Genomic DNA, 14,273 nt, shown 5'->3' on the forward strand with positions numbered 1-14,273 from the left:
CCAGTGCACTCTCATCAAAACTCCTGGAGTGCCCCCACTTGCACCCAGAACATTTTTCAATGTCACTCTTTCAGTCTTTCTTTCAGTGTCTTTGACCTACAGCCCCTACAGTCATCTCCCACTGCTTGTATCTCTCTTTCCACCTCTTCAGCTGCCTTGCAGCCCACCTCACCTTGTTCACTATGCCCGGTCCGCTCCACCAGGGCTCTTCCCAGTGCAGGGCCTTTGCAGGTGTGATCCTTCCCACCTGGACTGCTTCCCCTCCAGTCTGCATTTGACAAACCCCTCCTTCCCCTTCAGGTCTGGTGTTAAGTGTCAGCTTGTCCAGGAAGCTCCCTCTAGTCCTCCACTCTAAATCCTGCCTTCCTCGTGCGCCTTTTCAGAGTGTGCTGTGCTTTTCTTCCCCTGCACTTATCACTGTTTCTAAGTTAAGTACAATTTGGGGGTGATCAATTGTTTTGCATCTTTCTCCCCTGCCAGAGTCTAACTTATATGGTAGGGACTTGTCATTGTGCCTATCACCATGAAAGGCACAGAGTAAATGCTCAGTAAATAATTGCTGAACTAATCTAAGAAATAGGTGAGAACTGGAAAAAAAAATAACAAAGTCATTTGACTTAAAAAAATGCATTCTGTTTACTTTAAAACAGCAGGCTAGGAAAAGCAAACAAACAAACAAACTTGAATGCTGGCTTATCCAGAAATACCACCTTGGCTTTCTTGCCCCGGACTTTTGTGCTATGAAATATATCACCAGCAACTGGTCCCTGGGAGTCTCCCTCAGACCTGGATGTCCAATGATGTGAACAGAAAGCAGAGATCACACAGGTTGACCCATGGCTCTGGTTTCATAAGGTCTATCCTGATTTTAAATGCTTAGGGATAGTTTTTAAAGCTAACTGATTTGTTTATGTGGTCCTGGTATCTTTCCCTGAGAGGCACTATGGCTATTTAGCGTTTTGAGAATCTCGAGTTCAGATGAGACCTGTAAACAGAACTGCTGATCCCCCAGGCAGCAGGAAGTGAGGAGGACAGGGAAGCTCAGGGCCCCGCACAACTAATGTCCTGGGGCCCAAGTGCTGCATGAAGGGTTTTTGCCTCTAGGTTTTGAAAGTGTGTTTTGGTCTTCCAGTGTTCCTTAAGAAAATGCCCCTCTTCTGGAATAAGAAGAAATCCTAACGCAATGAGGCCCTACAAGTCAGTTTGACAGTGACTGGGAGCAGACTCTTTTGACAAACAGAAGGCTGGGTAACAGGGGGCGAACTACAAGGTGTCACTGTCTCCTCTGGTCTCCCAGCCCCATTTATCTGCACCTGTCCTGCCCCCATTTGTGTAGCTCTTCCTTCACAAAGACTTAGTCTGCTACTTAGGGGGAGCATGGCTCAGCTTGTTATCTCCATAGGGCACTGTGCATGGAGCTGCCCCAGCACACACACACACACTAAAGCCATTACTTCTTCTGCGATGGATGTCAAAATCTCCAAGCCGGTCTTCACAATAATCAGTCAAACTAAAACTCAGGAGTTCAGCATTATCCAGACATATAAAGCATCTGAATATTTGCCTGGACTCTACTTGCTTTTAATTTCTTCTTTAAAAAATCTTTCCGAGCCCTGCATATTGCATTCAGCCAGCCCTACCACCTTAGAAAAGTGAGCCCAAGAAACGTGTGCATTGAAAAGATGATGTTTTTAATCTCCAAAAGAGATGAGAATGATTTCATACTGGATGAGACGTTTAGAAATGAATATTTGAATTAGAGCCACAAATTGAGACCCTTCATGACTACAGTGAATTTGGATATCTCGCAGAGGAGATAATGCCAAACCATACACTGGACACACAGCTGGGATTCGCCAGATGCCCCAGGAAGGGTTTATTTAATTCATTCTAACAAATGATCCTATAATGCATTTATGCATTTAAAAGCACAGAGACACAAGTCCTCATATATGAAGTTGTTATGGTTACAGAAAGAAAATAAATATTTGTGCACACAGAGATAGCATGAAATCATTCTACAGTGAAAATAATAGCCTCTGGAAAAAGCTTTGAAAATCAGAGATGGTGCCATCACCAGACAACACAAGTGCTGGGGTACAGGGCAGCCCTCCATGCATCTCATAGCATTTGCATGGTTTGTGAGCCCCATTTAATGACATAAAATGAGGGCACTGGGGGAGGAAAAGTGAACAGACACACAACCCGAGAGCACATTGTTATTTGTTTATTTTGTACAAGTGATGTCATAAGCAAGGATTTTGCCTGTGTTCTAGATTATCTCCAATAAATAAATAACTATGTACAAATATTTTGAGTTTACAAAATAGAAGAGGAAAACCTTTGTCTTACAAAAGTTACATTTCTATGATACATTTATTTCCCTACACTGAAGCAGGATTTCATTCCTAGCTTAGCTGAACCAAAGACCTTGCAGACCCTGTGTGGCAGTGTCTAGAGCTGTGTACCTAGCCTTTTCTACCAAAGAGCAAAGCTACACAAAGAAAATTCCTCAGTTTCTTGAAAATAAGGGCCTGACTTGGCCTGCTACTTATAACTGATCTATATTTCATGTATTCCAGAAAATTGGAAGCAGTCTGGAATGGTTGTCCTCAAATTACTGAGCAGACACACCCCCCGCAGATCTTGTTAAATATAGATTCTCATGAACTGGATGGGGTGGAGCCTAGGATTCTGCATTTCTAACCAGCTCCCATGGGCAGCTTCCAATTCTTGTTCAGGGGCCACATTCCAAAAGGCCTCTCTGAAATGGTAGAAATTCTCTGAGGACCTGATTAAGGCTAGGCCCTAATTGGGCATCCTCCAGGATCCATTCCCAAGCTCCCAATTCCACAAGACCAGTAGAGCTGGTTTTATTTTGGTCTACCAGTGACAAGGAACAGTGACAGTCAATTGCTAATTGGCATGAATCATGCAGTTTGAAGCTTTCTTGAACTGTCTCCTGGGAGGTGTTTGTCTCTTCTCTCAATCTAGAACAACCTTCTGAACATTTTCAACACAGTCAAAAATAAGTAATAATAACAAAAAAGGAAATTGCATAAGAAGATGAGCAACAATTACCATTTTTCAGTACAAATCAAAACAGCAACAAAATTCAGTCTCACTGTTTAAAAGTAAAGATAAATACCTCTTTGGGTGTAATTTCTATGACAGTCCAGCAACATCAATTCAATACCTTTTACATCTCAACCTTTGTTTAAAATTATTTTGCTCTGGGAATCTGAAATTTCAGGATAAATTAGCAAATCTGGTGAAAAAGCAAATGGCCATTTTTATTTTTAGTGTTTTTGTTTCTGTTTCATGTAGGGGTTCTGCCTGAGCAGACAGCTAAGAGCAAAAGAAGTAGGGTCAGGCACAGGTAGGGTGACTCAGGTGAGTTGGCCCAGTTCCTGGGAGAAGAAAACAAGGAAGAATGGGGAATAAGTGGGGCTTGCTTCATAAATGTGAGAGGGCTAGGAAAAAAAAAATTCACCAAGATAGTTTACCTGTCACATGACAAGTGGGAGTTTGTAGAGAGAGAGAGACCGGAGAGCTGTGCAAAGTGGATACTGGAGACATACAGGTAAGAACAAAGGAAACAAACAAAAACCTAAATACTTAAAAAAAATAAATATTTTAGTCATCTAGTCATCCCTAGCCCACGAGGTCAAGGTCTGCCCAGAAGGCTGCCGACCAATAACGCTCACCCTCCTGCGCCCGGTAGTGAGGACCTGGGACAAATCGCAGTCTGTGTCTTCGTTACAAAATTGCCATCATTGCCCAGTGGTCCAGTGACGTCACGGAAGAGGCCGAGGCTCATTCTCCTCCCTCTAATCACCCCCTCGCCAGTTAGCCATGGAATAGAAGAAAACAGCTTGGGGGGTGCGGGGAGGGTCTTCTCCAGCTGTAATGCCAGCTAAGGTGCTTTGGTAGCAAAGCTGGGGGTGAGGAGGCACAGGAGGGAGAGAAAGGCCGCGCCAAAGCCAGGCTCCTGGACAGAGGCCGCTCAGAGTCTCTGCGGCGTCCGCTCGGTCCGCACGTGCTGCAGCACTACCTCCTTGGAAGGGGCCGCGCACTTGTACTCCATCTTGGCCCTGGCGGCGCCCTGCTTCTTGCGCAGGTGGCAGAGGAGCGCCAAAAGCGCCACCACCAGGCACAGGCTCGCGATGGAGATGCCTATGAGCAAGCCCGAATGCACGAGCCCCACGGCCGGGGGAGTCAAGGTGGAGCCGGGCGTCGGGCTGGGCGGGGGCTCGCCAGAGCCGCCGTCGCCACCGTCCACCTTGCCGGAGTCACAGTCGTTGCCAATGTAGCGGGCAAGGGCCGAGTCGGGCCCGCAGATGCACTCGAAGGTACCGGGGAGGTTGCGGCACACCCCGGAGCAGAAGCCGCCGTTTTCGCACTCGTCGATGTCCGTGCAGATGAAACCGTCGTCCAGGATGTAGCCTTCAGGGCACTCACAGCTAGCCTGGGTGTTGGGGTCGCAGTCGGCTGGACAGGCAGTCTGGTTGCAAAACATCTGGCACCTGTGCGGCTCGTGGGGAATGGGCGCGAAGCCCTCGGCGCAGACGCAGAGGTAGCTAGTTTGGTTCAGGGGCTGGCACTGGTACTCGCAGTTGGCTCTGAAGCACGGGTCCACGGGCTCCACACACTCGCCGTCCACCAGGTCGTAGTTAGGGTAGCAGTGGCACTCGAAGCCACCCTGTGTGTTGACACAGCGCTGCGGACACGGACTGGGCTCCAATATGCAGTCATCCACGTCCTCGCACCGGTGTTGGTCGGCCGCCAGCCGGTAGCCGGTCTCGCACATGCACGAGTAGGAGCCCGGCTGGTCGGGGTTGGGAACGCAGAAGTGCTCGCAGAGGTCGTTGCAGGACTGCGTCGCGGGTGCGGTGCAGGAGCGCCCGTCTGCCTGCAGGGCGGCGCCGGCTGGGCACTGGCAGCGGGGAGCCCCAGGGATCGCATTGCACGCGTGCTCGCAGCCGCCGTTCTCCACGCTGCAGTCCCAAGCGCCCGGCGCCTCCCTGGCCCAGTGCCCCTGGACCGCTCCGGGCGGCGCGGTGCACATTAGCTGTAAGCCGAGGGGCGCCACCGCGGCGGAGCTGCCCACCGGCAGCGCCTGGAAGTCCGCTCCGCGGGCCGCGAACGGGGTGCCGTAGGTGATCGAGACGGCGGCAGCCGCGGCGCCGGGCTCCACAGCCAGTGGCCTGCAGGTGGCTGGGAAGTGGAACTCGCAGAGGAAGCCATCGGCCTTCACGTCGCACTGCTGCTCCTCCCAGATCGGCTCGCTGGGCACGGTGGCCTCAGCAGCGGAGACAGCGACGCACAACGGGCCGCAGAGGGGAGCCCCATTGAGGTCGAGCCGTGCCCACCTGCTATAGCTGGTGTTGTTGTCTCCCGTAACCCACTGGAAGCCGCGCAGGGGCCCGAGGCGCTTGGTGTCGCCGCAGCCGTGTGGCAGCTGCAGGCCGATCCAGAGGCGCCGGCGGCCAACGCCGCCGTCGCCGTTCAGTAGCAAGGAAATGACATCGGCAGCCACTGAGGAGCGCACTGTCATTAGGTGGCCCCGCAGTCCGTCGCAGATCTGACTGGCATTGAGGAAGGTCGCGGGGCCCGGGTAGAGCGCGAAGCAGTCGTGCTCGACGCACTGGCTGCCACCCGGCTGCGGCTCTGCGGGTGCGGGGAACCCCAGGCCGGCCAGGGCCAGCGCGCCAAGGACCAGGACCCCAAGCATGTTACCCAGGCGCGCCGCGTGCAGGCGCCGGGGAAAGCGCGGGCACTGCGACGGGGCCGTGCCGGAGCAGAGGGGCACAGGACGCCGATGGCGACAGCCTCTCCTGTCCGTCCCAGCCCAGACACTTCTTGCCGCTGCGCGCAGCCCCTGCGAGGCAGCCTCTGACATGCGGATCGGCCAGGGCTCGAGTTTATAAGTGCCCGGCCCTCCCTCCCTGGACGTTCGGGAAAAGGAAGGAAGTGCCTGGTGGGAAGGGCTGATGCCGCATACTCGGATTGCTGGGTTCTCTGGCCGCCCTTGCGCCCGCCCTCGCGCATGGGATCACCTCGCCGGGATGAGTAAACCCTGCCCTGGCGCAGGGAGGTTCTCGGGCGGGGCCGACAGGGGCAGGCGCCAGGGAAGGCCAGCACCCCTGTAACGAGACGACTGTCCCCGCCCACCACTCGGGCCCTCACGCGTGCAGCCCTCTTTCATCTCTTGGTCCTCCTTTCTTTCTTTTCATACATGTTACAGCCACTTCCAAGGAAAGCCTGGATTGCAAGAGCTCTGGGAACCGGAGACTTCAGAGAAGAAGGCTTTGAATGGGGCGTGGGGGAGATGGTGCACAGGACCTGCAAGACGCTGGGAGGGGTGATCGGCACCAAGGGCACTTTGGAAGGACCTGCCTAGGACGTGGACTTCCCCGAAGACAGGATCGCAAGGAGAGACAGCTGGATCCTGTCCGCGGCCAAGGTGCCTGGCTCAGGAAACCAGCGGAGCGCGCTTGGCCTCACAGGACAGTGGGTGTGGCTGGGGTGACAGGGCAGGGTGGGGAAGACTGGCCTAATACCAGCGCCCTCTGCCCCATGGCTGGCCAGGGACCCGCGAGTCCCTGGACACGCACTGGCCAACGCCAGACCCCGTCTCATCGGGTGGGGAAGTCGCGGGGACACTGTCAGGGCGCCGAAGTCCGGACCCCGCTCAGAGGCGGTGGCAGGTGAATTGCTGCGGCGCCGGGGAGGGGCGGGCGCGTGGGAGCGAGTCAGCCTGGCCGGTTTCGGCCCAGCTTCCGAAGGATGGTGCTTCTTGCACCCCAACAGAGTGGCTGGCAACCCCCCAGGGGAGCGCGCAGGATCCCAGCTGATCCCACCCGGGTCGGCTAAGGAGGTTTCCATTTAGTCCAGAGTCCGAATTGATACCCAGGTGCATAGAAACGCCACTTGCTCGGCAAAGGGCACTGAAGAGCCACCGTCCTGTGGATGGGCAGGGTGGGAAGGGCTGGAGGAGGACATGGGAATCCGTTACTTTCGACCTCATCCGGTGGTTCACTTACCGGGAATGCGGAAGAGTGGGTCTCCCCCCTCGGGTCGCCCCCATAATGGTGAGAGGCAAACTGTTTAAAAACACCCTTGCCTCTCTCCTCTGCTGTCCTCACAACGAGCGCCAGGGGGCGGCGCTGTCGAGCTCTAAACAAAGCCAAGGAAGTTGGAGAAGTTTCGGGCTAAAAAGGGTTAAGGTGTAGGAGCACAGAGGCCTCCTTCTGGGGTTGGAAGCTCCGTTCCCGGGCAGCTCAGCGTGGATTCCGCTGCGTTCACCTCTTGCCTCCAGGGCCCAGTAGATCCTGGGCTTTAAACAAGAACAGAGAGTATGGCGTCTGCAACGTGCGACAGACACGCACCGGTGGGGTGGGCCGGGCTGGACTGGACTGACCCGCAGTGACCAAACGGGTGGGGCGTGGACACTCTGAAAGTGAAAAGGGCAAGCACGACTGTCCCGCCGCACACTCCCCAGCGCCTTGGGGCAGAGAGCCTCAAAACGTCCCGCTGAGTTGAGCTCTTCGCTGGGAAGGCCGCCCCAGCACCCGGGAAACCAAGGAGCTGCTGGACACGGGGGTCTGAAGCTCCCGGAATGCACACAGCTGCACCTCCCCTGACGCGGACCCCCTGGGAAGAGGAAGGGAAGAGCGGCAGATAGCACAGTAGGGCTTGTCCGGCGGGAGCAGTCAAGCTGTGGCTGCCTAGGCTGAATCAGGGGGTCGTGACTCTGGTGCACAGCCTGCCTACGCGGGACGCAAAAGCAGGGCTGCCTGCGGTGCCGCCATGGGGATGAGGGTGGAGCTTCAGATAAGGGCAGGAACCTCGTTGGGGCACTGCTGAAAGGTCTCAGAATGTGGGGACAATTCCCAGAGTGAATGAGACAAGAGAGGGGGACAGGATCGGTTACAGAATCAGAAACCAGTGCAAAGTGAAAATGTGGGGTCCATTGTTCAATTACAAGGATTCAAGACTGTGATAGCAAAGTGTTAAACAAGGAATGAGGCCCTGGGGGGGTGATGAGAGGGCCCTTCTGAACCTGCCAGCCCTAAAAGCCACTGAGGGACATTCAAGGATCAGATCTCACCCCACACCAGGCTGGTTGAGTTCTTGGATGGATTCTAGCTGATTCACCAACACAATGTTTCACTGGACGTCCTACACAGGTCCACTTGCACCCATTGCTGATTCTTGCAAAGAAAAAAAAAGTGTGAGAACAGCCCCAATAGCTGAGTCCACTAAGAACTCAGTGATGTCTGTGAAACTTGGATCAACCCTATATGAGGAGGTGCAGATGTTGAATGTTTCTGTATTAGAAAGAAACTAGAGCAACAACAGATAGAAGCAGAGCATTGTCCCATGGGGGGTACCACAGTGTCTGGGTTGCCCTACACAAGGATGGGTGGACATGACCCACTTGGCTTTCCCACCTGTAAGGGCTTTACCCCTGGCCCTCAGGATACCTTTGCCTTGTGGGGCCTGCCCTCAGCCGCTTTGTTTTTCCTCTCCAGCCAATACCTTGGAGGCTTTGCATATTTTAGACTACCTTCTGGTGACTGAAGGTCCCCTGTCTGTGTTCTTGCCCCATCCCTATCTTCCTATCTGTGCCCCCTGCACACTAGGGTGGGCCACTCCTTCCTATCCCTTTGCAGATAACACATCCACTTCCCAATGCTTGGCCCAGTTCCTGGCCCAGCGCCCTCACTCTGGCCCACCAGCAGACTTGCTTTACTCCTGAAACAGCTCCCTTGAAGAACACCCATCTGGTCCTAAATACCGTTGCCAAAATCTTGTTTTCAGCCATCCTTCTAGAAGCCTTGGTGCCATTTGCACTTGTGACCCTTCACCATTCTCAAGGCTCCTCCTCCAATTACTTTTGAGACACATGTTTTCCTCCCTTCCTCTCCTGTGAGCCTTGAGGAGGCCCCTGGGATCCTCTTGTACCACCCACTAGAGTGGCCATTCTCAAGGTTTTGCTGGTGGTCTTCATCATCTCTTTACAACCCACCTTTTGGTGAACTTACCTATTCCCCTGGCAGTGATAGCAGTGTCCAAGGAGATTGGGGAGGGAGTATTCTAGAAGGGACTCTTACCCCATCTTTCCCAGTATCAATAGTTGGTCCACTGAGGTTTTAAACCATGCACTTGCCTTTGACTTTCTGCTCTCCTTCATCCACTGCCTAGTTTTTGTGTCTTGTTTCCCCTGATCACTGCTCCTGCCTTCTCAATTTATGCGGAGACAGTTGGGTCCCCAGCTCTTCTCCTTGCTGCTTATCTCTCCAGCTCTCCACCGTGACTGAGGCTACTCTGATCCTCATACTCCCTCAGTGCTGCTCCCGCCCGCTGGGAGAGCCCATGCTCTTTCCCCTCCGCACTGAAGATGCTCGCGATAGTGCCTCTACTCTGTGGCCACAGATGAGAAAATTTGCACTCAAGGGGCTATGCTGGAATTTGGACCCAGAGCCTGCACCCCTTGCACCTCACAAGGCTTCAACGACCAGTGTTCTGCTGGTCTCCATGAATGAGGAAACATCCTGGCAAGGGAGGCTCCTGCTCATTGTCAGAGAAGCACCTTGTCCGCTCATCTCCACCCTGTAGTTCATGTCTCTCCCTCTGCTAGCAACATTCTCGTCTGCCAGGCTCTTCACCCACTGAAATCTTTCCATTCTTTCAAGTCCCAGTTCAAGCTTCCCCATCAGCAAGTTTTCTGAATAACCCAACCAGAACTGATCTGTCTGTGATTCCCATAGACAGGTCGTTCTCTCAGCTCTTTAGTACTCACCACTCCCTCCCTGCCCTGTACCTAATCATGCATATACCACACTTTTTGCTGCACTTAGACTCCAGATTCCCACACATTTTTGTATCCCCTTACACCTAACAGCACGCTTTGTAACTAGACAGTGCCCAGAGCTTATTGGAGCACCTGTGGTAGATGTTTCTTTGTCCTCTCCAGGGTGATTTTCTCACATTCACCTGCAAAGACAAGGATGGGGGACCTCAGAGCCTCAGGGTGAATTAAGAGTGTGGACTTTGGAGTCAACTTGGCTGCACTGGAGACCCAGCTCCAGCATTCACAAGTTTTTGTTTGTTTTTAAGATTTGACTAATAACCCCTCCCCCTGTAGCTCAGTTTCCTTGACTGTGTAATGGGAATAGTCCCTCCTTCAAAGTGTTAGGATGAAGATTAAATGGGTTATACATGTAAAGCATTTAGAACAGAGGAGCCGTAGTCAGCTCTCAATAAATTTTAGCAAAAAAGAAAACACTCAAGTCCCTAGAATTTGGATTCGGCGTCTGATTGTATTCAATATCCAGCGTGGTTTCTTTTCCATGGTAGGGACTCACCAAATGTCTGTTGGATTTAATTTGTTCCAGCCAAGCATTTCTACCACTAATAACAATAAGCAATTGTGAAAAAAATCAGGGATGGAGGCATAGGGAAGAAATTGAAGCATGTCCTGTCTTAGGCTTCCCATCTGCCCTAGAGACATCCATAGTGACTGTCCCCATTGCCCAGGTGTGGAAGCTGAAGGCCAGAGAGAATCAGTGACTCTCCAATGTCACACAGCTAGTAAGTGGTGAAACAAAGATTCACCGGCCTGTGGTAAGGATGAAAGAACTACAATGTGGAGTATGTCTGAGCCCCCATTTTGCCACATACTGGCCGACTTGGCTAAGTTATTTCAATCTCTGGTGTTCTTTCCCAAAAACTGGAGATATAATATCTAATATGTAGGATTAGTGTAAAATAAAACAGAAAATGTACATACAGTGACTATTACTTTTCTTGGAAGACAGCAGCTGTTTAACAAATACGGTTGTTATTACTGCTATATAAAAAAAAAAAGCTTTATCAAAGACCCCTGTGGTCACTGGTAGCCATCCAGGAAGTCTTGCTTTTTATTTATTTATTGACTGATTGATTGACTTTTGAGACAGAGTCTCAAAATCGGTAGCCCAGACTAGAGTGCAGCAGTGTTACCATGGCTCACTGCAGCCTTGACCTCCCAGATCAAGTGATCTGCCTATCTCAGCCTCCAGAGTTGCTGGGACTACAGGTATGTGCCATCACACCCAGCTGATTTTTTTCTTTTGTGTGTGTGTGCAGAAATGGGGCCTCACTATGTTGTCCAGGCTAGTCTGGAACTCCTGGGCTCAGACAATCCTCCACCTCAGCCTCCAAAAGTGCTGAGATCACATGCATGAGCCACTATGCCCAGCCAAGCCCAGCTTTTTAGATGGGAGTTTCTGCTTGATGTCTGTGGAGGAGGCTGGACCAACTACCTGGGCAGTGAACAGACTTCAGCCATTTTTATTGAAAGCAAACATGTGTGAATGTTGTTAGAACACAGATGAAAAGGAGTCCACAGACAGAAGGGGGCCCCAGTGGCATTGTGCTGACCCCATACATACCTTAGCCATATTTATAATACACTAACAATACTAAAATGCAAACATAAAAATTAAGTCTCTATGGCTATGAGCAATATATAAATTCAAGGATGGAAAAATAACTGTCTGTTAAGCAAATGTTATCTAATAACTGCAGCACGTTAGAGCAAAACAAGTATTTTGCTAAATTTTGCCTCTTACTCAGACTTTCTTAAAGAAACAGGGTAAAAGTGGACAATTGTTTGTTGGTCTATTCTTTAGAATAGACTTTATTGGTCTATTATTTGTAAAAGAAAATATGTCGCATATCCAAAAAACCATACCACTAATATCTTACTCAATGGTAAAACACTGAAAGCCTCCTCCCTAAGGTCAGGAACAAAACAAAAATGTCTGCTCTTACCACTTCCATTTAACATTATGCTGGTGATTTCAGAGCAGTTAGTTATGAAAAGGAAATTTAAAAGTCCAGGCTGGAAAGGAACAAATAATACTACATCTATTTGTGGATGATATTAACCTTTTTTGTATATGGAAAATCCTAAGGAAAACACTTCTTTAAAAAACTAAGAACTAATAAAGGAGTTCAGCAGTTGCAGGATATAAGATCAATACATAAAAAAAATTGTATTTCTGTATAACAATAAAAAAATGAAAATTATGAAAACAATTCCATTTATAATAGCATCAAAAAGAATAACATACTTGGGGATAAATTTAACAAAAGAAATGCAAAACATTTGCTCTTAAAACTACAAAACATTGCTGAAAGAAACTTTAAAAGGCTTAAATAAATGGAAAGACACCCTACGCTCATGGATTGGAAGACTTAATATGATTAAGGTGGAAATATCCCCACAATTTATGTACAAATTAGATGCAATCCTTATCAAAATCTCCGCTTTTTTCTTTGCAGAAATTTACATATTGATCCTGGCATTCACATGGAAGTTCAAGGGATTCCAAAGAGCCAAAGAAATCTTGGAAAAGAAAAAAATATGAACACTTACTTCCTGATTTCAAAACTTACCACAAAGCACCAGAACCAAAACAATATAGTGCTGGGATAAAGACAGACACGAATCAATGGAATAGAATTGAGAATCTAAAAATAACCCTCACATTTGTGGTCAATTGATTTCCACAAGGATGCCAAGGCAATTGAAAGAATAGTCTCTTCCACAAATGATTCTGGAACAACTGCATATCTACATGCGGTAGGGTGGGACCTCTACCTCACATCAAATAAAAAATTAAAGAAAAATGGTCAAAACACTTAAATGTAAGATTAAAACTAGAAAATCCTTAGAAGAAAATATAGGTGTAAATCTTTGTGGCCTTCAATAAGGCACTGGTTTCTTAAAAATGGTACAAAAAACACAAGCAATCCAAGAAAATGTAGACAAGTTAGACATTATCAAAATTTAAAACTTTTATGCTTCAAAAAAAAAAGGTGGAGACAAGCCACAGAATGGGAGAATGGTAGGAGACATTTACAAATTATGTACCTGATAAGGTCTCTCTAGAATATATAAGGAACTACAAGTCAATAATTAAAGACAACAAACCCAATTAAAATGTGGGCAAAAGATCTGGATAGATATTTCTCAAAAGAAGGTATATAAATGGCCAATATATCAGGACACCTGAGTGAGAAGACAGAGATCCTGTGCACATGGAAAGATGCTCAACATCATTAGCCATTAGGGGAATGAAAATTAAAACCACAATGAGATACCAATACACACCCACTAGGATGGCTACAATCAAAAAACAGAGAAGAATCCTCAGATAGTGCTGATGGAGATGTTTACTGGTGCAACCACTTTAGAAAGCAGTTTGGCAGTTCCCCAAAATGCTAAACAACAGTTACCATGTGATCTAGTAATTCTACTTCTAGGTATATACACTCAAGAAAAATTAAAACATATTTGCACACAAAAGTTTCTATACAAATGTTCGTAATAGCATTATTCTTTGTTTTTTTTTTTTTTTTTTGAGATGGAGTCTCGCTCTGTCACCAGGCTGGAGTGCAGTGGTGCTGCAATCTTGGCTCATTGCAACCTCTGCCTCCCAGGTTCAAGCCGTTCTCCTGCCTCAGCCTCCCAAGAGGCTGGGACTATAGGTACAAGCCACCACACCCAGCTAATTTTTGTGTTTTTAGTAGAGACGGGGTTTCACCATGTTGGCCAGGATGATCTCAATCTCTTGACCTCATAATCTGCCCACCTTGGCCCCTCAAAGTGCTGGGATTACAGGTGTGAGCCACTGCGCCTAGCCCCAGTAGCATTATTCTTCATAGCCAAAGAGTAGAAAGAACCCAAATATCCATCAGCTGTTGAATGAATGAATGGAATGTGGCATGTCCTGTCCATATAATGAAATGTTATTTGGCAATAAAAAGACATAAAGTACTGATTCATGCACAATCTTGCAAACATTATGCTAAATGAAATGAGCCAGTCCCAAAAGTCCACATATTATATGATTCCATTTCCATGAAATGTCCAGAATTAACAAATCTAGAGAGAAGAAGAGTCTATTACTGGTTGCCTAGTGATTGAGAGTAAGGGGGAATTAGGAAAAGACCACTAATGATTGCAGGGTTTATTTCTGGGGTGATTAAAATGTTCTAGAATTAATTTGCAAAACTCTATGCGTATGCCAAAAGCCATTGAATTATACATTTTAGATAGGTAAACTGTATGATGTGTGGATTATATCTCAGTGTAGCTGTTTTTAAGAAGAAGAACATATGTTCCCCCAGTGAATGAAGCATGAGAGCTTAAGTGATGAACTGCCAGTGGACCTCTGAGCCTTTTCCTGCAGCCGGGGGCTTATTGTATGAGGAAG

General features: G+C 49.0%; 1 protein-coding gene across 1 annotated transcript; it reads right to left on the minus strand.

Moving 5' to 3' along the window:
- Nucleotides 1-1,847: 1,847 nt before the first annotated feature.
- THBD (thrombomodulin) lies at nucleotides 1,848-13,712 on the minus strand. The gene has a single exon (XM_003829379.6). It carries the CDS (start codon nucleotides 5,900-5,902, stop codon nucleotides 4,007-4,009), a length of 1,896 nt encoding a protein of 631 aa, XP_003829427.2. The 5' UTR covers nucleotides 5,903-13,712; the 3' UTR covers nucleotides 1,848-4,006.
- Nucleotides 13,713-14,273: the final 561 nt, after the last annotated feature.

Source organism: Pan paniscus, chromosome 21, assembly GCF_029289425.2.
Source record: "Pan paniscus chromosome 21, NHGRI_mPanPan1-v2.0_pri, whole genome shotgun sequence".
NCBI classification, from domain to species: Eukaryota; Metazoa; Chordata; class Mammalia; order Primates; family Hominidae; genus Pan; species Pan paniscus.

Bases quoted from the DNA above. Each gene is read 5' to 3' on its own strand.
- THBD (XM_003829379.6), bottom strand. From the start codon at position 5,902: ATGTCAGAGGCTGCCTCGCAGGGGCTGCGCGCAGCGGCAAGAAGTGTC.